At 44.0% G+C, this 14625-nt stretch overlaps 1 protein-coding gene across 2 annotated transcripts in view; it reads right to left on the bottom strand.

Annotated features, from left to right (window-relative positions):
- Window positions 1-14625, bottom strand: part of uggt2 (UDP-glucose glycoprotein glucosyltransferase 2) — a 685376-nt gene that overhangs the window by 656001 nt on the left and 14750 nt on the right. For both annotated transcript variants that reach the window (XM_067986476.1, XM_067986475.1), the window contains exon 2: window positions 2294-2424. In XM_067986476.1, the coding sequence (XP_067842577.1) occupies window positions 2294-2424 (131 nt within the window). The remainder of the gene's footprint in view (window positions 1-2293; window positions 2425-14625) is intronic.

Here is a 14625-nt window from a genome sequence, read left to right as displayed (position 1 = left end):
AATCCCAAAATAAGGCCAGATAAGGAACTGAAACCTTATGGGCATCAGGACCAGAGTTTCAATTCCCTTTTTGACATTACGATTTTCTCTTCAAACTAAAAGCTTAAAAAGTTTTTTTTTGAAATTACAAAATTGTGTTTTTTATAAAAAACACAAATATGTGTGATGCTTTAACATGTCATGCTTTCTTTTAACAGTTCTTTTCATATTTGAATTTAGCATATTACATTGACAGTTTGTCAATGTGTAACATTTTTGCTCAAATTATCTGTGCTTTTTGTAAGTAAATTAGTACTTGTGCAATGTTAACTAAATATATCTACTGTGGCAAGAAACACATGCTTTACAATACAAACCAGCATGGAATGAAATGCAAATGGTATGGTTATTGCAAACAGATGAGGTTACTGTAAAAAAAAAGGGACATGGCACTAAAATCTCATGAATTTTGTACTTTGGAGGTTAGCAGCGCTGCAGTTCTGGCCAGAGGAGGCAGTAGCCATGCCGTGCCCTGACTGCCAGCTCTGAAAATTGCCCCTAATGTAAGAATGGTGTATTTACAAGCTGGTAGGAAGACATATATTGGATCTGTATATAAAGTCATTCTTGCTTTTTAAATAACAAAAAAAAGCATTATAGTTATTGCTGTAAGGGCAAGATTTCTAAAGGATCCAAGGATAATAACTATTTTTACGGATTTTAATCAACTTCCTGACTCTAACGGGTGCAGTAATTCCTCCCAATCAGTTTCAACAGTGTGAAGGAGCTGAATCAGCATCAGTAAAGTCATTAACCCAGGGTCCTTCAGCATATGTGTCTTCCTTACAACCATGTACGTTTAATTGCACTTAATGATCATTATAAGGATTTTTTCTACAACACCAGCCCAGAAATTGCTGCAGAAATAATAGCAAATTAATGGCGCTCACCATTATTAGTTTGTAAAAAATCCAGCAATCTGTGGCAAAGAAGAGCTACGCCATGATTTCCAATTCTCCATAAATTGCTGGACGATTTGCGCCACTCTGCCATTAGCCTCGACAAAGCCAAAAAAATTGCAAACTTGAAGTGAGCCTCCCACTGAAATTAATTGCGTCTCTCAGGTTGCTGGATTTACGCCATTGATGCTAATTAATCTCACAGCCATTTAGGACTGGTAATTCATGTTGTAATGACGTGCTTTATGGCCCTGACATGACACTCAACCTTGGAGGCCCAGAAAGGGAACAATGAAACTGTGGAATCTCACTTGAGTAGGTAGTGAATTGTTCCTATAGGTTTTTAAAGCTTTTTAATCTGTCTTGGCAGTACTTTTGTGTTAGTCCTGCCATCCACACTCCTGTTAGTGTCAAAAGGCAATAATTTTCAGGATGCAAAGCTGTTTCGAAATGCAAATTAGATAGATCTCATTCAGAAAATAATTTTGGGATACAGTATATGAGTAATTTGAGACACGACATGGTAAATGTAGCATGCTTGGGAGGAAAAAGGTGATTTAGGACCCATGGTTCCCAACTAAGGTTTTCTTCGTGTCACTTCTCGGTCTGTTGTAGACTAATTGATAGAGATCGATTGCTATGATTGGTCAACGTTGCCATTATCATTGTATCATGCGACACCAGAATGGTAGAAGGCAAACTAGATGGACCTTGGTCTTTTTTTCGTCCAGCAATTCCTACGTTCCTATGAAAGCAGTTCCACTGTTCCTGATCATGATGGATGGGGCCACTGGTTCTATACTTCATGGGTCAAGAATATTTGTACATTTCACACCCTGCCATTCTCTCATTAACTTCTCAAGGACCAGTACAGAAATTCCCAACGTCCTCTTTTTTTGCTTGTTGTTCTTAATTTTTTTCTTACTTTTCCTTTCTGTCTCTTTTTTTCTCTCTCAATCCACTCTCTTTTTTTTCCATTTTATGCATCTAATTTCACTCTAACGTGTTTTCATTGAAGATTGAAAGAAGATGATTTTTTTAAGTCACTGAGATACATGAATAATAATAGTAATAATGCTGATAGACCAAGTTAAATATCCTGCTTATGTGATACACAACTAGTGGTCATGGGTATAAAATTAACCAGGGTCAAGTCGGAATTGAGATTGGAAGAATTTCTCTTCGATCCCTCCAAATAAGCTATCAGGTGAATCACAACCTACATTTTGATTAACAGATCTTATTTGTGCTCTGCAAAATGTATATATCTAGGCAAGTCATGGTAACTTCATTTTAAAGAAGGATCTGCAGCATGTGATGTTAAAAGCATACAAAAGTTTCAAAATGAATCTTACCTTGTCTCTAATAGCAAAGGCATTGATGACCACTTTGCATCTAAACTAGCAGTCACCCCTTTCCTGGTTGCTTGAGTGTTGCAAAACCTCAGAATGATAACAATGAATGGCAGGATAGCCATTTTTGGAAACTGAGAAGAAAAAAATCTTTATGTTAATAAGTGCAATACTCCTTCATTATGTTTGTAACTGGGGGTGAAGAAATGCAAAAATGGAAAGAGAGCCAAACAGTAGTCTACAATGTTAATTAATTAACAAACAGGTAACAAAAGATTCAATCTGTACTACTTCATTGGCTGTCAAGATATTTGCATGAAAGCTATTGTTGTAACCTTCCTGAGGTAATTGATAGCATCTTCAAGATTCTTGACATTGTCGAGAGATTGTTCCCAGAAAAAAAAGCTGAAAGTGTTTTGTTTTCCAAGAAGATAGCATTCTTCTTATACTATTCAATATAAATACTTCTCCAATAAAATCAGTCTCATTTTTCCCCTGTTTGCTAGTTCAATGTTTTTTAGCTTATTATTTTTACTGAAAAAGGATATAATCAGGCCGGATCCTTGCTGTAAAAATAACGGCGTGTTAACAACGCATGCCATTATTAATGTGTAAATTGGGCAGCACGTTCAAGAGATATACCGGGAGTTCTGAACCTCCAGAACCTGTTAGTCAATATACACCGCTCCGCCGTTTATCTTCACACCAACAGCATCTCGCCCTTAGCCTCCCTGTTAGCTTTAAGAACTTGTGGGATTTGCACATTGATTGCCCATTAAACTTGCTACACAAAGTTAAGTCTGGTAAATAAGAGCGTAGGTATCTTTTTAACGATGTGATAGTTGTTAACATAATGCCAATCAACCTCTCCAGCCCAGAATGGGAACAATTTAAAGTATTCAATCTCATTCTTGCGTGTAGTCAAATGTTGTTGGAGATTTTTGAAATGTTAAATTTAAAATTTATAAATGTTTTTCTTACTTTTCCTGTCACTTTTCGCTCTCTTAATCCAATCTTTCTTTCCCTCTCTTTACCTTTTTTCTGTACCTGATTTGTCTCTAACTGACCCTCCTTCTCTGTTGTTCCTCTATTTCTTTCTCAATTCTTAAATCTCATTAGTTAAGGAGATACACTAATGGTCCCACCATTCATCAAGGTCCCAGATGCCCTGTTGCCCTCACACTACCAACAAGTCATGGCGCATACATTTTTTGAGCATTTATTTTTCTACTTCATTCAAAAATTTGTATCAGTGCAATTTAATAGCATGACAATTATACGGCAACTTGAAGCTCTTGAAACACACAAACACGTTAATTTTGTTGATCTTTTTCACATCTGCTCAACTCTACTATTGCCTAGAGTCATACATACACATTTATATATCACACATATACATATTTATGTATTTAAAAAACAGTATGCTTCGCACGCATTTTCTGTCCATCACATCAAAACCAAAATTCTACATATGTTTTCTGCGCCACACTTGCACCAGATTGGCTTGTAAACAGGTTAATTCAACCTCATTAGCTCATAAAAAAGCAAGGCAGCAAACCATCACAACAGTAACAACAATCTGCATTTAATTCTGCAAAATCTCAATTTATAGAGCCTTTAACATAGTAAAACGTCCCAAGGCGCTTCACAGGAACGTTATCAGATAAAATTTGACACCAAGCCACATAAGGAGATATTGAGACAGGTGACATAAAGCTTAATCAAAGAGTTAGGTTTCAAGGAGGGAAAAGAGGTAGAGAGGTTTAGGAAGGGAATTCCACAGATTAGAGCCTAGACAGCTGAATAGTGGGGCGAAGGAAAATGATGATGCACAAGAAGCTAGAATTGGAGGAACGCAAAGATCTCGGAGGGTTATGGGGCTGGAGGGGGTTACAGAGATAGGGAGGGGATGAGGCCAAGTAGGGCTTTGAACACAAGTATGAGAATTTTAAATTCGAGGCTTTGCTGGACCGGGAGCCAATGTAGGTCAGCGAGCACAGGGACGATGGGTGGACGGGACTTGGTGCAAGTTAGGATACGGGCAGCAGAGTTTTGGATGATCACAAGTTTACAGCATTGGAATATTCGAATGTGGAGTTAACAAAAGCATGGATGAGGGTTTCTGCAGCAGATGGGCTGAGGCAAGGGCGGAGAAGGAAGTAGGCGGTCTTCGTGATGGAGAGGATATGGGGTTGGAAGCTCAGCTCAGGGTCAAATAGGACGCTGATGTTGCGAGCAGTCTGGTTCAGCCTTAGACACTGGCCAGGGAGGGGGATGGAATTGGTGGCTAGGGAATGTTGTATATGGCGGGGGCCGAAGACAATAGCTTTGGTCCCAATATTTAGTTGGAGGAAATTGAAGGAAACATCACCATAAATCATAAATATGTTTGAAAGTTTTATTATTTTACAAGTACTTATTTTATATTACAGACTGCATTTCCTCCATAGCATGGTTTTGAGAGTCCCCGATCTGCCTGGCCTGCAGCTCACCCCAGGCGTATATTCAGCCACTTGCTCTCCTCCTCCTGCTCTCTCTAGCTGCGCTACTACTTGAGTTTCTTTGTATTTTACTGACCTCTGCATTTTTCTTTCCTTTCCCTGCCCTGAGAATGATGATTTGTACTTGGCCTTAATGTGCGACACCAGACAATGAGAGTCTTCAGGCTGTTTCATTGAGGGGGACCAACACAGCTGAGCACCTCCCACCTGCCTCAACCATCACTACTACCACTTCCTTCTCCCATACCAATATGCACTCCTCACATACAACTCAAACTTGTGCCTCACCGCCGTGTCACCTCCTACTCTTGTGCATACGTATGGGCCTCATAATTTTTCCAGATTCTTCTGTTGCAGATTTCCACATTGCTATCACTATTTTGATGTTTAGCCTCCCAGTTGCCAACAAGAACCCTCAACTCCCACTCTCCCATCTCAGACAGTTCCTTGACTTAGTGCCTTGCTTACACCAACTTACATCCACCACCCAGGGTTCACTCACCACTTTCCACAGCCCCAGACCATCCTCTGTTCCTCCATCCATCCTCTGAAACATGTCCACCTGCTGAGCTATCAATAAAATGTTTCTATGAATTTCTCATTCCCTCTCAAAACTTGTGTCATTTTTTTTCTTGAATACACATTTTCCTACAATTAGACACCAATTTCACATCTGCATCACAGAGACACACACAGTCATTGACCTAGAATCTGAAAGTGACAAGCAGCTAACTTTGCACTGATCAACCCAAGCAGGTTACAAGCAGTTACAATTAGCTGCATTTGCCTGTTTAGATGATTTACTCAGAGGATGAGTATTAGACTTGGGCATAGGGAGCATGATATAAACATTTGGGGCAGCATTTTAGCACCCGCTATCGGGTGCGTTCCTGACCAGGGGGGGGCCCCCGAAAATCGGGAAATCCCAAAGCGGGACCGGAGCCCGCCTCGAACCCGCGCACTTCCGGGTTCCCCGCTGATGCACCGGCGTGCGCGCGCAGCCCCTGCTGGTGGGAATCCCGCAGGCAAAAAGCCAGCGGGATGCCACTTGAAGGTATTTATTTGGCTTGATCAGGTCATTAACTGACCTGATTAAGGGATCATGTGAGGAGGGGTGGGATTTTAGAGCAAACTGGGACTGTTTCCCACACTGGGGGAAACACTCCCAGTTCAAATGGACCTGATGCAGCTATCAGCCTGTGGCAGCTGCAAAGGTCCATTTGACAGGTGGGGATGGGAGACCCTCACTCATTGCAGGAGGCCACTCTGTCACTTGGGACAAAGTTTGGCCTCCACCACCCTCCTCCTGACAATCAAAGTTACCAACTTGCACACTTAACCCGGGGTCCAGAGACATGTACCTACCTTGCGGACCCCCTCAGATGTACATCTTCCGGATGGGGGCCGCCGTAGCTGCAGTCATGACCTCCTCGGAGGGCGAACAGCATCACCAGCTTCACCAGCCTCGCCATCCACGCCGTCCACCTGACACGTGGAGCTCCACAACACAGCGCTGTGACACATCCACCTGCACAGCAGGAGGGAGGGCAACCACAGAGAGAGATGCATCGCAGAGGGCACTACCCTCGCCACAGGGTCCACAGACCGAGGCTCAGCTTCCTGGACCTCTCCGAGCAGCAGTGCACACGGAGGCTCAGAGTCACTCGACATGTAGTCGTGGACATCTGCAGCCTCCTTCATGCCAAGCTACTCCTGGCAGGCCCGAGCACCATCTTCTCACCTGTCGCTGTCAAAGTCACCACTGCCCTCAACAACCTCTCCTCTGCATCCTTCCAGGGTGCAACCGGGGACATCGCCGACGTCTCTCAGCCGTCTGCACAAAAGAGCCCTGCAAATACACCTACACCCACTCTGCAATGACACAATGGGTGGCATCAGTTGTGGGTCTTCATAGTGATCCTCAGGAAAGGGCATTATTGCACAGACCAGACAAGATTCGCGAAGACATGGCAGTAGTGGTGCCAATATAATATGTAATGTGAGTTGGTCAGAAATTCAATATAAGTAACAACCATGACAAACCCTCAAACACCCTTGTGCATCCCCTTCATGCTCACGACATGTTTGCCTTATGCTGCCTACTGCACATATGTGATGCATGCCCTGTGGCTGCAGCACAGGTAGTGGCAGGTTGAGTGAGGCTGGCCGTGAAAGAGATGCACGAGAGGGTGAGTACGAGATAGAGCCATGAGATTGTATGAGGGTTGGGTTGAGTGGTAGTGGCGGGATGAGTACTGGCGAGGTGAGTAGGTGCAGGTAAGATGAGGATGAGGTTTGAGTGGGTATGAGTGGTGATGTGACAGAGTAGTGTTGGCAGTGCAGAAGGAGATGTGGGGTGGGGGCAGTGATATGGCAGGAGTGTAGGGGAAAGAGTAAGTGTACTCACTTTGGCTGACCGACTGAGGTCATTGGAGCGCCTCCTGCACTGTATGCAGGTGGGCGAAATGTTAGTGGTGCTGGTGACCTCCTCTGCCACCTCGAGCCAGGCCTTCCTGGTGGCAGAGGCAGGCCGCTTCCTCCCGCCCGCCGGGGGGGGAAGATCTCTGTCCTCCCCCTCCTCCTCACCCCATGTATTGATACCTGGAGTGAGGCATCATTAAACTGGGAGCAGCCTTCCCCCTGGGCTGCTCCATGCTGTGATTTTTTCTGTTTGTTGCAGCATCTGTCAGTGGAGGACTGCCCCTTTAAATGGAGCTCCTCCAGCTGATAGATCTTACTGCGCATGCGCAGCCCGCCCGACGCGCAGATCAGCAGTGGGGAACCCGGAGGAGAAGGTAAGTGAATCCAATTATGCTACGATCGCACGGGGAGCTGACTGATTTCGCCAGGTGTGTTACCCACGCGCCCAATAGCCCTCCCCGCCGAGAACCCGCAGCGCTGGTAACATCGGGCCCTTGATGATGACTAAATGGGGTTTGCAACCAACGAGGAGAACTGTAGAAGACTTCAGGAGCAACAGACAGGTTAGCGGAATAGGTAGACAAGTGGCAGATGCGGAAGAGTGTTAGGAGATACACAAAGAATGAGAGCATAATTTCAATGGAACGACAATGTGGAGGAAGAGAGAGATATAGTGGTGTAAATTCACAATTCCTTCAAAATGCAATAAATAATCCCATAAACAGGCCAACCACATTTTGGGTTTTATAAATTGGAACATATAATACAAAAGTAAAGCAGAAATGATAAAAGTTTATACAATACATTGGTTGGGCCACTGTAAGACTCACAACACTGGACAAACAGGGGCCTCGAAGCAGGGGGTGGGGGGGGTGGGGAGGAGCTAAATACGATTAAAATCACTAAGGAATTGGCACTCAGTAAATTAATGGGACTCAAGGCGGATAAATCCGGATAAATATGAGGGGCACAGATAGGATGGATACTAAGGAGCTTTTTCCCTTCGTTGAGGGTTCTATAACAAGGGGACATGGATTCAAGGTAAAAGGCGGGAGGTTTAGAGGGGATTTGAGAAAGAACTTTTTCACCCAGAGGGTGGTTGGAGTCTGGAACTCACTGCCTGAAAGGGTTGTGGAGGCAGGAACCCTCACAACATTCAAGAAGCATTTGGATGGGCACTTGAAATGCCATAGCATACAAGGCTACGGACCAAATGCTGGAATATGGGATTAGAGTAGACAGGGCTTGATGGCCGGCGCGGACACGATGGGCCGAAGGGCCTCTATCCGTGCTGTATAACTCTATGACTCTAAATCCCCTGGACCTGATGGCTTACATCCGAGGGTCTTGAGGGAAGTGGCAGTAGGGATTGTGGATGCTTTGGTAATCATTTTCCAAAATTCTCTGGACTCGGCAAAGGTCCCGGCAGATTGGAAAACTGCTAATGTAACACCCTTATTTAAAAAGGGTAGTAGGCAGAAGGCTGGAAATTATAGACCAGTTAGCCTAACATCTGTGGTGGGTAAAATTTTGGAGTCTATTATTAAGGAGACAGTAGCAGAACATTTGGATAAACATAATTTAAATCGGACAAAGTCAGCATGGCTTTACGAAGGGGAAGTCACATCTGACAAGTTTGCTTGAGTTCTTTGAGGACATAACGTACAGGGTGGATAAAGGGGAACCAGTGGACGTAGTGTATTTAGACTTCCAGAAGGCATTCGACAAGGTGCCACACAAAAGATTATTGCTCAAGATAAAGAATCACTGGATTGGGGGTAATATTCTGGCATGGATGGAGGATTGGTTATCTAACAGGAAGCAGAGAGTTGGGATAAATGGTTCATTCTCGGACTGGCAATCAGTAGCCAGTGGTGTTCCGCAGGGGTCGGTGCTGGGTCCCCAACTCTTTACAATCTATATTAACGATTTGGAGGAGGGGACCGAGTGTAACATATCAAAGTTTGCAGATGATACAAAGATGGGAGGGAAAGTGGAGAGTGAGGAGGACATAAAAAACCTACAAGGGGATAGACACAGGCTGGGTGAGTGGGCAGAGATTTGGCAGATGCAATACAATATTGGAAAATGTGAGGTTATGCACTTTGGCAGGAAAAATCAGAGAGCAAGTTATTATCTTAATGGCGTGAAACTGGAAAGTACTCCAGTACAAAGGGATCTGGGGGTCCTAGTGCAAGAAAATCAAAAAGTTAGTATGCAGGTGCAGCAGGTGATCAAGAAGGCCAACGGAATGTTGGCTTTTATTGCTAGGGGGATAGAATATAAAAACAGGGAGGTATTGCTGCAGTTATATAAGGTATTGGTGAGACCGCACCTGGAATACTGCATACAGTTTTGGTGTCCATACTTAAGAAAAGACAAACTTGCTCTCGAGGCAGTACAAAGAAGGTTCACTCGGTTAATCCTGGGGATGAGGGGGTGGACATATGAGGAGAGGTTGAGTCGATTGGGACTCTACTCATTGGAGTTCAGAAGAATGAGAGGCGATCTTATTGAAACATATAAGATTGTGAAGGGGCTTGATCGGGTGGATGCGGTAAGGATGTTCCCAAGGATGGGTGAAACTAGAACTAGGGGGCATAATCTTAGAATAAGGGGCTGCTCTTTCAAAACTGAGATGAGGAGAAACTTCTTCACTCAGAGGGTAGTAGGTCCGTGGAATTTGCTGCCCCAGGAAGCTGTGGAAGCTACATCATTAAATAAATTTAAAACAGAAATCGACAGTTTCCTAGAAGTAAAGGGAATTAGGGGTTACGGGGAGCGGGCAGGAAATTGGGCATGAATTTAGATTTGAGGTTAGGATCAGATCAGCCATGATCTTATTGAATGGCGGAGCAGGCTCGAGGGGCCGATTGGCCTACTCCTGCTCCTAGTTCTTATGTTGTGCAGTTTTGGGTGCCCCATTATAGAAAGGAAACAGAGTGTACAGCATAGATTCACTGCGATGACGCTAGAGATGGGAAACTTTAGTTATGAGGAGAGGCAAGATACTCGCATTAGTTCCACTGAAGCAGAGAAGGTTAAGAGGAGCTTTATTAGAGGTTTTTAAAATTCTGAAGAATTTTCATCAAGTGAATTTGAAATTACTATTTCCTCTTGTTAGAAAGTCTGTGAAAAGATGTTAAGAGAAATTTCTTTACAGAGGATTGTTGGAGAATGGAATGCTTTGCCACAGAGAATGATTGAGGTGCAGACCATGGCATCCTTTAAGGGAAAATTTAATAAGTATGTGAAGTAAAAAAGACAAGGCTATGGGGAAAGTGGCATTATCTTTTGGATTGCTCTAGCGAAGATTCGGGACAGATAACGATGAGCCAAATGGACTCTATCTGTGCTGTAAACTTCTAAAGGTCAGTGAATACACACATGGGGGGTAATTTTAACCCCAAAGAACAGGTGGGTTGGGGGCAGGTGGAAAGAAAAAGTTACAGATTTTTGAAGTGGGTCCGCAATCTGGCTCCAATGCACCCACTTACCTGCACGGGTCTCCGATCGCTTCTGATTCTCATCAGGTGAGAAGGGCCGGATCCATGAGGTGAGTGCCTTTATTGCACCAGGCTTATTGTGGACCAAGAAGAGCAGGCGTGCTTCATCCAGGCCCAACAAGCTCACCTGCGCGATCGGACCCCCATAATCAGCCGACCACCCCCCCACCCCGTCCGGCTCTTTACCTGACCTCCAATCTCTTCTCCCGAACTGCAACTTCTGACTCTTGTCCTGAAGATTTGGCAACAGGTTTGGCTGGGAGAATTTGCATTGATTATGGTATGGAACTATTATATAGGAAGGTGGAGGAAGGAGTACTGTCATTTGATAGCAGCTCTGGAGAGAGAATATATCTTCATCAGCTGTCAAGAGGGCTTATAGTCATTGCTCTTCATCTGCCTTCGATTTCCTCCTGGCAACAGCCCAAGCCCCAGTCCCCACCTCCGGCTTCAGACCCCACCCCACCACGTCCTCCACGGCCCACAGTCCCACCCTTCTCTTCTCTGATCCCCAGTCTTGCCCCCCAACAGCCAGTCAATTAGGCTAGCTGCCGGGCACGAAACCCGGAAGTAAAACTTATCGCCCTCAATTAGGTTTCAGATTTCACGTACAATTATCTTTCCCCCTGCTCTCTTCCCGGCTCCATGTAAAAATCACGCCCATGTTGTCTGGGTTTGACACTGGATGCAAAAAAACTTGGATCCATCTTTTTTTAAGTCTTTGTTTGTAAACAGTCCCTCATATTTAAGGTGATTGGCAGATACCTCAGGCTTATAAAATTTAATATATGCAAGGTTGCAACTGAGAGAGGAAATGCATATTAGTCCCTTAGGACCATGCGATTTGTAGGGCTCATCAAGTGTTAGAAGTTCAAAATCCATTCAGATGTCAAATGCTGGCAGTCCATACTGTATCTGCCAAGAAGATATAATTTATTTAAACTTTTTAAAAAAAAAAAACGTACTTGTTGGAAAAGGATCTGGGGCATCTTCAAAGGAACTAGCTGAATAGGGAAAATACTCCTTTACTGTAAGGTGCAAGAAGCTGTCTTGACCACAGATAATCACTTCAGTCTTTCATAACGTCTTTTATTTGCTCAGTTCAAACACATTTCCAGGTGACTGTGGCAAGACCAGCTCTGTAGCAGGAGGGATCTATTCAAGACGGACAGGTTGTATCAACACCAAACTGGCACCAATGTCCTCGCGAGGAGGTTAACTAATGCTGTGGGAGAGAGTTAGACTAATTTGGCAGGGCGATGGGCACCAGGATAAAACATTAGAGAGGAGAAACAAGGTGCACAGAACACTGGGAGAGACAAATAGCATGAGAGTAAAGAATAGTTCAGAAATAGGAGGGATCAGACAGGGGGCAAATGTGAGGCAGTCTAAGATGAGTTTGGAGTGCATGTGTGTGAACGCACATAGCTTGGTAAATAAGGTTGGTGAGCTGAAAGCTCAAATCGTCACGTAGGACTATGATATCGTGGCAATAACAGAGACCTGGCTCAAAGAAGGGGAGGATTGGGAATTTAATATTTCTGGCTACAATGTATTCAGGAAAGATGCGGAAGGAAAGAAAGGAGGGGATCGGCAGTATTAATCAAAGAAACTATTCTAACACTGGAAAGGGATGATGTAGTTGAGAGGTCAAAGACAGAATCTATTTGGTTAGAATTAAGGAAAAATAGAGCTATTTGGGTGTATACGATGGGCCATGAAATAGTGGGAAGGAGCCAGAGGAGCAAATTTGCAGGCAAATTACAGAAAATGCAAGAACTGTAGAGTAGGGGGGTAGTAACAGCATAAAGGGTAAAGGGGGTAGGAATTTCTGAAATGTGTACAAGAGAACTTTCTTGATCAGTATATTTCCAGCCCTACGAGGAAGGAAGCATAGTATCATAGTAGGTGCAGCACAGGAGGCCATTCGGCCCAACGTGCCTGTGCCGGCTCTTTGAAAGAGCTATCCAATTAGTCCAATTCCCCTGCTCTTTCCACATAGCACTATAATTTTTTCCCTTCAAGTATTTATCCAATTCCCTTTTGAAAGTTACAAATGAATCTGCTTCCACCACCCTTTCAGGCAGTGCATTCCAGATCATTATAATTCGCTGCATTAAAAAAATGTTTCCTCATGTCGCCTCTGGCTCTTCTGCCGATCACCTTAAATCTGTGCCCTCTGGTCAGCGACCCTTCTACCACTGGAAACAGTTTCTCCTTATTTACTCTATCAAAACCAGACATGATTTTAAACACCTCTATTAAATCTTACCTTATCCAGTAGTGAGTGGTGGTGGACAATTAAACAACTAACGGGAGGAGGCTCCGTGAACATCCCCATCCTCAATAATGGCAGAGTCAAGTAAGTGAGTGCAAAAGATAAGGCTGAAGCGTTTGCAACCAGCTTCAGCCAGAAGTGCCAAGTGGATGATCCATCTTGGCCTCCTCCCAATATCCCCACCATCACAGAAGCCAGTCTTCAGCCAATTCAATTCACTCCTCATGATATCAAGAAACAGCTGAGTGCATTGGATACAGCAAAGGCTATGGGCCCCGACAACATCCTCGCTGTACTGCTGAAGACTTGCGCTCCAGAACTAGCCGCGCCTCTAGCCAAGGTGTTGCAGTACAGCTACAACACTGGCATCTACCCAACAATGTGAAAAATTGCCAAGGGATGTCCTGTCCATAAAAAGCAGGACAAATCCAATCCGGCCAATTACCACCCCATCAGTCTATTCTCAATCATCTGCAAAGTGATGGAAGGTGTCGCCGACAGTGCTATCAAGTGGCACTTACGCACCAATAACCTGCTCACAGATGTTCAGTTTGGGTTCCGCCAGAACCACTCAGCTCCAGACCGCATTACAACCTTAGTTCAAAAATGGACAAAAGAATCATAGAATCATAGAAGTTTACCAGTGTCTCTATATCTTTTTTATCATATGGAGTCCAGAACTATCACAGTACTCACGTGTGGTCTAACCAAGGTTCAAATCCCTCCATGGCCTTGCCCATCCCTATCTCTGTAATATCCTCCAGCCCAACAACCCTCCGAGATCTCTGCACTCCTCCAATTCTTGCCTCTTGCACACCTCCTATTTTAATCGCTCCACCATTAGCGGCTATGCCTTCAGCTGCCTAGGCCCTCAGCTCTGGAATTCCCTCACCAAACCTCTCTGCCTTTCTACCTCACTTTCCTCCTTTAAGACATTCCTTAAAACCTACCTCTTGACCAAGCGTTTAGTCACCTGTCCTAATATCACCTTATGTGGTTTGGTGTCAAATTTTGTTTGATAATGCTCCTGTGGAGGCCTTGGGAGGTTTTACTATGTCCAAGACACTATAAAAATGCAAGTTGTTGTTGTTGAACATAACTTCTCTGCTTTTCAATTCTGTCCCTCTAGAAATGAACCCCACTGCTTGGGGGCTCGCTTTTTTTATGGCCTTATTAACCTGCGTTGCAACTTTTAGTGATTTGTACATTTGTACCCCTAGATCCCTTTGCTCCTCTACCCCATATTTTCCAAGCAGTATGTGACCTCCTTATTCTTCCTACCAAAATGCACCACCTCACACTTATCTATATTGAAATTCATTTGCCAATTACACACCCATTCTGCAAGTTTATTAATATCTTGTATTTTGTTGCAGTCCTCCTCAGTATTAACTATAACCCCCAATTTGGTGTTGTCCACAAATTTTGAAATTGTACTTCCGATTCCCGAGTCCAGATCGTTTATGTAAATAGTGAACAACAATGGTCGCAGCACCGATAATTTATAGGAAGTTATGCCAAACCTTTATAAATCACTGGTTAGGCCTCAGCTAGAGTATTGTGTCCAAATCTGGGCACCACATTTTTGGAAAGATATTAAGGCCTTGGGGGGGGATACAGAGGAGATTT

This window comes from Heptranchias perlo, chromosome 6 (assembly GCF_035084215.1).
Source record: "Heptranchias perlo isolate sHepPer1 chromosome 6, sHepPer1.hap1, whole genome shotgun sequence".
NCBI lineage: Eukaryota > Metazoa > Chordata > Chondrichthyes > Hexanchiformes > Hexanchidae > Heptranchias > Heptranchias perlo.
The sequence above is the reverse complement of the archived record's forward strand: the minus strand, read 5'-3'. Positions and strand labels throughout refer to the sequence as shown.